Source organism: Toxorhynchites rutilus, chromosome 3, assembly GCF_029784135.1.
Source record: "Toxorhynchites rutilus septentrionalis strain SRP chromosome 3, ASM2978413v1, whole genome shotgun sequence".
NCBI classification, from domain to species: Eukaryota; Metazoa; Arthropoda; class Insecta; order Diptera; family Culicidae; genus Toxorhynchites; species Toxorhynchites rutilus.
Window position 1 is genome coordinate 167,237,157 of NC_073746.1, and position 7,843 is coordinate 167,244,999.

The 7,843-nt window shown below is 41.8% G+C and overlaps 1 protein-coding gene across 1 annotated transcript; it reads left to right on the forward strand.

Moving 5' to 3' along the window:
- The first annotated feature begins 741 nt into the window (after window positions 1–741).
- Window positions 742–2,611, forward strand: LOC129778888 (uncharacterized). The gene has a single exon (XM_055786042.1). The coding sequence runs from the start codon at window positions 1,015–1,017 to the stop codon at window positions 1,771–1,773; it is 759 nt and encodes a 252-aa protein (XP_055642017.1). The 5' UTR covers window positions 742–1,014; the 3' UTR covers window positions 1,774–2,611.
- The last annotated feature ends 5,232 nt before the right edge of the window (window positions 2,612–7,843 follow it).

Sequence of the window (7,843 nt, forward strand, 5' to 3'; positions counted from 1 at the left end):
ACAGGGGATTAAATTTGTAAAACATCAACCAATTACATCGATACGGTCACCTTACCTTCTGATCCCGATCGCAAAGCGCCACTTGCTGCAAAGCGATATCGAAAAAGGATTATCTTCTTCGTATCATCAATGCCGAGACATTCCGATCAAGGCTAAAAAAGCAGTGGGAAAAAACCAAACCAAAACCCATGTAGAAAAACGATACTCGTGTTCAAACCTAATACGCTTAAGGGCAGACGCCGCGGTAGCAGCCTCAGGTATATAAAAAATTATAATCCACCTACGCATCGATCTGTTTGTGTTTTTTCCTTCTCCCAAACGAACGAACGAAAGGTCCGATCGCTTCAAAGAAGATTACACCTGAGCGCCGGAAAGGGACGAAGATAAACTTTCGGGAAGGCGGAGCGAAATCATCCCACGTGAGAGCGAGAGTCTTAAGGTAGCCCACGAAGCCTGCGAAAAAGGTATGAAATCGGAAAGGCTCTCTCTATGGCTATGTTCACAACATAACGCCTCTCCGGTCATCTCGCTTAGTCTCTGGGACACGGTCCGTAAATGGTCCAGCGGTGTTTTGTTTGCCTCTCGTTCTCCTCTTTCTCGATTATCACCTGTTGCGCAGATCTTCGATTCTGCGTTTTTGGATGAGCTGGATGCTCTTGATCGATCTAAGGTCCATTGTTGAAGTCAGTTGATTACGAAATCTCGACGCATTTACACGCGTTTTCACCCGAGAAGTGATTCTACCTTCTGATCTCGGAAGTGCTCTTTTTGTGGGAAATCAATCGGCGTGGTTTGATCGTATCGTGGTTGAATTGTTTATATATCGGATAGAGGAAAAAAAACAAGTTCAACATTGGATCGAAGTTTAATGACTGTTAATTGCGCTCCGGTTTGGAAGTAAAAAGTAACGCGAAGGTTTCCTCGTTACGCGCGATACATTGTTCTGGACTCGAGACCGCAAGAAAGAAGCGAGTTATTTTGATAATTGGAAAAGTGATTTTCAAGGACTTTAAAATGAGTTCAGCGTATATGCAGTACAATCCGTCAATGATGTACGGCGGAGGGCTGGAGTCATCATATAATCATTACGGTGTGACAACAACCCCCCAAACTTATGGATTCGGAACGGATGGAACTTCGTCGGAGGGATACCAGAGCCCAGGACCTGTATCCAGTCCGGAATCTTATTACACATCACCAACGGAAGGTAGCTCTCCGAGCTACAATTATGATTGCAGCGTATCCAACTCAACCGTTAATGGATATGTTGAGTCTTGCTTCAACTATACGACCAACAACTTCAATACCGCCTGCCCAACGGTTCCGAAGCTGGTCCCTACCGGTAACACCTCGGTGAGACACTGCTACCCAGGATATTCAGCAGATCAGCAAAACACCAAAAGTACTTACCTCGATCGTATGTACAGTCCGTATACAATCCCAGCCCGCAACAGCCGGCACTTGGGGACCAACGCTGCCGCGATGCTATCCAGTTCTCCAACTCCAAGCTCGATCAGCACCAGCAGTAGTGTCGAGTCCACGTGTCCGTCAGCAATTGTGTGTGAGTCTGTCCAGCAAGAAGTCCTGAAAAAACGCCGCCTCGCAGCGAACGCACGCGAACGAAGGCGTATGAACAGTTTGAACGATGCGTTCGATCGCCTCCGGGATGTGGTGCCTTCGCTCGGCAACGATCGGAAGCTGTCCAAGTTTGAGACGCTGCAAATGGCCCAAACCTATATTGCCGCGCTGAATGAGCTGCTTTCAAGGAACTGATTATGGATAAACTAATGTAGTTGTCGTTGTGCTGTATAGAATTGTGTAAATATCCAATATAATTGGTTTTAAAGTTTTACCAAATACTTTGAAGGTTACAAGAAGTGTAAACATAACGCAGGTTTGGACATCAATTAAAACTCTTTCCAACAACTTAACTCAATAAGCCATAGCCATAGGAGATGCATTCAAAACGTGCGTTCGAGTAAATAGCTGATTCATGTAAATACGGAACATGTTTTGACGCGACTTGTCGCGTACTTTCATTTGCTAGCAAACCAATTTTATCTTTTAAGCCACTTATCTACAGCCACTTTTAGGCGCGAGAAATCGGTTCGAAATGTAAATATATAATTGTTGAAAGTTCCTCGTAGCTGGTCGTCCTACCCGGGTGATACCGAATAGAGCCTTTAAGTGAAACAAAAACAAAAAATAACACAATTTCAAATGTGTTTATAGACATGTAAGAAATACTTTAACGAGCCTCGACTGCTCCCGACTTGGCTTCTGAGTGGTGATTATTGGACAATTATCGAATTATCTAGGGTGAGCACAGAGCCACGGAAGGAGGTCGGTCTTACCCGGCGTGGGGAACGTGGACTGATTCGATTAAGGTTAATTTATATGGAGCATACAAATTCAGCGTTTAAGCAACATTCGTAGAGAGCATTAGTGTTACGAAGTAGGTGATAAGCACACCACGAGGAAAAAAGATTTGAACGTAAATTATATCGCTTAAGGCACACGATTCATTCAGGTATGTTTTCGGGAGGGAAGGTTAAAGGAGTAAATGCGTGTAAATATGTGAAACGAAAATAATGGTGCAATTGTGAACTAAAGGAGAGGCATGAAAAAAATCAATCACAAATAAATTTATAGGAAAGTATTGAGTCATATAATTATTGGTTTTACTGAACTGCCCATCCGAAAGTGGTATAAGAATATGTTATGCTGGAGAAGCCAGCACTTGTTGGAAGGTGTCCTTCATGCAGCTTTCCTTTTTGCTTTGGATATATTACAGAAGAGTATTGCGATTTGGATCAATTGGGATTTTAAAAATACTTGGGATCCTTGAGCATTTGTAACTAAACAATTGATTCAATGTTTGAGAGCTTAGGGAGACTTTTTACGTATCTACAAGATGCCGCTTCTACTCTTTGATGCCTGTCAGTAAGGGTCCGACATGCCATGTTTCTATGAAATAATTCTCACAATGATAGCTTAAAAAATGTTTGATTTGTTCTTAATTACGATTTTTCATTTAATGAATAGTTCAAATTATTGAAAATTTTCATTTTGTTCTTCCCAGAGCTGCGCCTAATGTAGCGACGAGACACACTTTGTTGTCTCATTTCGTCAAATTGGGCGTTATTTCGAGATTTTATATGCGATTACCCTTCTCAGGAACTATTGGATGAAAACTTCTTATGAATGAAAATCAGAAGGGTGATGTCCAAAACACGACTGCATTGTTAACGTAGGATTATAATTTTTTTGTCGGTGAGTACAAACGTTATTAAAATGTAGGAATTTTTAGTACATATATTTGGCAAAATTAACAACGGCCAATGGTAATGCTAGCACTGTGGAGCGCGAGCGACTCGCAATGTAATAAAAATCTGTTTTTCAGTATCTCTTAGCAATCCTACATGTCCAGCGCTCCCAAAAATGCAATTTACCAAAGAAATAATCCATTAAATTATTAAATGCAGTTCTTCCCGTAGAACGGCAACAGAAAATCCGAGCCGAATCGGTTGTGGTATCGTACAATCGCCGCCAAAAAAAATGTACCTCCAATTTTTCACTGAATAATACAATGCCGTTCTACGCATAGTTGTCTCATGTTACTTTTTGACGATTTTCACTTCTTTTCATAAAACGTTGTTTTTATGCATAATCTTACGGAAAATACAAAAAAAAACGTATAGTTGTTCCCAGTAACCCATTCCCATAAAAAAACAATATCAAGCTCACTCCATTGGAGAAGTATAACTTCCTTACTCGTTTGATCTATGATAGCGCGGTTTGCGCTCAAACGAAACCCATCCCAGGTTCCAACATTCGCCGAAGGCCTCCCAATCTATGGTGGGATAGCCAGTGTTCCAAGTTTTATCAGGGTAAATCGAATTCATTTAAAGTTTTTCGGAAACGTGGAACTATTGAGAATTTTCAAACGTATTTAGCCCTTGAGAATCTTTTTTTTTCTTTCTTTATTAAAGAGATTTTCAGCCAAAGGCTGGTTCATCTCTGAATTGAGAATCAATTTAAAAACATGATCAAAGGGAAAAAACGTGCTTATTGGCGAAATTTCGTGGGAGGTTTGTCACGAGAAACGTCAACGAAAAAGTTATGGAAAGTGGCTCGAAACATGAGAAATCGCTCTTCAACGAATGAAAGCGAGGAATATTCGCATCGATGGATTTTGAATTTTGCACGGAAGGTTTGTCCCGATTCCGTTCCCGTACAAAAATTGTTCGAGATATACCTCAAGATAGGTGCAATCTTGGATCCGAGTTTTCGATGGTAAAATTATCTCTTGCTCTCCTTTCATGTAACAATTCTGCTCCAGGATCGGATAGAATTAAGTTCAACTTGCTGAAGAACCTCCTTGATGTGGCGAAACATCGCTTGTTGAATTTATTCAATCGGTTTCTGAAACATAATATTGTTCCAGATGATTGGAGACAAGTACGAGTTATAGTTTTTCAAATACCCGGAAAGCCCGCGTTCCGACTTCAGTTCGTCCCGCCCAATAGTAATGCTGTCTTGTGTTCGGAAATTGTTGGAGAAAATAATCTTGTTTCGCCTTGATCGATGGGTTGAAACGAATGGCCTATGGGCGAATGGCAATAGGGGTTCCGCAGGGGCAAGGGGACGAACGATAGTCTTGCGTTGCTTTCTTCAGAAAATCACATGGCTTACGCCGAAAAAAACAAATGGCTTCAGTTTTCTTAGACATAAAGGGGGGCTTTGATTCTGTTTCAATAGAGGTTTTGTCAGACAAATTACACTCTCGGGATCTGCCGCCTCTATTGAATAACATGTTATATAACTTGCTTTGTGAGAAACGTTTGAACTTTTCTCACGGAGATTCGGCAGTGAGTCGGGTCTCTTACATGGGCCTCCCTCATGGCTCCTGTTTAAGCCCTTTTTTGTACAACTTCTATGTAAGCGACATTGACAATTGCCTTACACAAAATTGCAGCTTAAGACAACTTGCAGATGATGGAGTGGTGTCTGTCGTAGGACCAAACGAAACCGACCTGCAAGAACCCTTACAAGATACTTTGAACAATTTTTCAACATGGGCCATTGGGCTAGCGATTGAATTCTCCACGGAGAAAACAGAGATGGTGATTTTTTCTAGGAAGCATAGACCAGCAGAACCTAAGCTTCAACTTTTGGATAAACCGATCACTCATGCTATGTCATTCAAGTATCTTGGGGTCTGGTTCGACTCCAAATGTACTGAGGGGGCCCATATTCGGTATCTGAGTGAAAAATGTCAACAAAGAATAAACTTTCTCCGTACAATTATCGGCACCTGGTGGGGAGCCCATCCCGAAGATCTTATAATGTTGCATCGAACAACTATTCTCTCAGTGATGGAGTATAGCAGTTTCTGTTGTCAATCAGCTGCCATAACACATCTCATTAAACTCGAGCGAATTCAGTATCTTTGTCTCCGTATTGAGTTGGGATGTATGCCCTCAACGCATACTATGAGTCTCGAGGTTTTGGCAGGCGTACTCCCACTAAAAGATCGCTTCAATATATTATCTCTTCGGTTCTTCATCCGGTGTAAGGTTATGAACCCATTGGTGATCGGAAATTTTGAACAGCTTATCGAACTAAATTTTCACTCCGGATTCATGAGCACATATCATGAATTCATCTCCATGCAGGTTGTTCCTTGTTCGTATATTCCCAACCGCGTTTGTTTTCCTGGCTACATCAATTCCTCTGTACATTTTGATCTGTCCATGAAGCAGGATATCCAAGGAATTTCAGATAATCTTCGATCGGGGATCGTTCCAACGATCTTCGTATGGGCGTGTCAATTGTGATAATATGTACTTTACTGATGGGTCCTCTATAATTGAGTCCACAGGATTTGGAGTGTTCAACGTATTTTTTAGCACCTCACACAGTCTTCAGTATCCTTGGTCAGTATATATTGCTGAATTGGCAGCGATATACTGGGCGCTGGACAGCGTCGCCTCACGACCTGTTGAACACTATTACATTGTAACGGAAGCTATCCGTTCATTGAGGCCGGAAAAGCACTCGCCGTACTTCCTTGAGAGAATACGAGAAATTTTGAGTGCTTTATCCAGACGCTGTTATGTCATTACCTTTGTCTGGATCCCATCACATTGCTCAATTCCGGGTAATGAGAGGGCTGACTCATTGGCAAAGGTAGGTGCGATTGAAGGCGACATTTATCAGCGCCGAATCGCCTTCAATGAATTTTTTTCTTTAGTTCGAAAAATACCATCGCTAACTGGCAACGTAAGTGTAACGAAGATGACTTGGGCCGGTGGTTTCACTCGATTATACCTAAGGTTAGCCTCAAACCATGGTTTAAAAGTCTGGACTTGAGTCGGGACTTTATTCGCACCTTCTCAGGACTCATGTCCAATAACTTGTTCATTAGACGCGCTACTCTTTCGTTTTAATCTTGTCGATAGCAATATCTGTGCTTGTGGCCAAGGTTACCAAGGTTCGGGCTAGAGGAAGGCAGACCAATGTGTCGGTGAGGGATGTGTTGGCTGGGTTAGACCTTGATTACATGTCCCAAATATATGTCTTCCTAAAAGTTATCGATCTTCCTGTCTGATTGTCCTTATATCCTTATATTCTCATTTTCCTTTTTCTTCGCGCGAAATCAAATCCCTTCGTACTAACAATAGAATAAGGTGAAATGAAAATACATATTAGATATAAGATTGAAGTGTGTTGAATGTGAGTGTGAACATTGTAAACATATCCTTATATCCTTTCCTTTTGCTGAAGAAAATATGTCACCCTTCTAAACTCGAGTAAGCCGCTAGTAATCGGTTTTCTACATCACTAACATTAGAATTAAGGAAAAATGTTTATATATACAGGGTTTTCCATTTCGGGCTTTCGAAAGTATACAGCCCTGCGCTGACAACCGTTTGACATAGCTGTCAACCAAGCGTCAGTTGAATGTCTGCCATTTTACAATATGAATCGTTTTAGCATCGCACAACGTGTTAATTTTGTTAAATTATACTTTAAAAATGATGAAAAACCGGCAAATGTTTTTCGAGCATTACGGACGGATTTTGGTCGTCATGGACGGCCTACAGAGCACACAATCACTAATGTAGTGCGTAAATTCGAACAAACTGAATCCGTAGCGGATATTGTGAAACCTGTGCATCATCGTAATGTGCGTTCGGCCGAAAATATTGCTGCTGTTGCTGCCAGTGTGGAGGATGACCCGAATGTTTCGATTCCACGGCGTGCTCAGCAATTGGGCTTGTCAAATACATCATTGTGGCGAATTTTGCATTTGGACTTGTACCTACATCCATATAAAGTCCAACTGGTACAAAAATTAGAGCGTGGTGACCATGGAATGCGTAGGGCATACGTCGATTGGGTGAACGAACAACAGCAGCAAAATGCTGAATTTTCGCATCAAATTTTCTTCAGCGATGAGGCACATTTCGAGCTTGGTGGCTATGTGAACACCCAAAATTTCCGTATATGGGGCTCAGAAAATTCACACGTGATTGTTGAGAGGCCATTGCATCCGCCAAAAGTCACTGTTTGGTGCGCATTATGGTCTGGTGGAGTCATCGGGCCGTATTTCTTTGAAAATGAGGACGGCGAGACGGTAACTGTGAATGGTGAGCGCTATGGCCGCATGTTAACCGATTTTTTTTTGCCACAAATTGAAGATATGGATACGTGCCACGCAACACGACCGAACATGGCAACATTGCGAACGAAATTTGAGGGACGCATAATTTCGCGTTTTGGTGATGCCAATTGGCCGTCCAGATCATGCGATTTGAACCCGCTAGACTTTTTTTTT

Excerpts from the sequence above, each read along its gene's own strand:
- LOC129778888 (XM_055786042.1), top strand. The coding sequence starts at position 1,015 with ATGAGTTCAGCGTATATGCAGTACAATCCGTCAATGATGTACGGCGGA.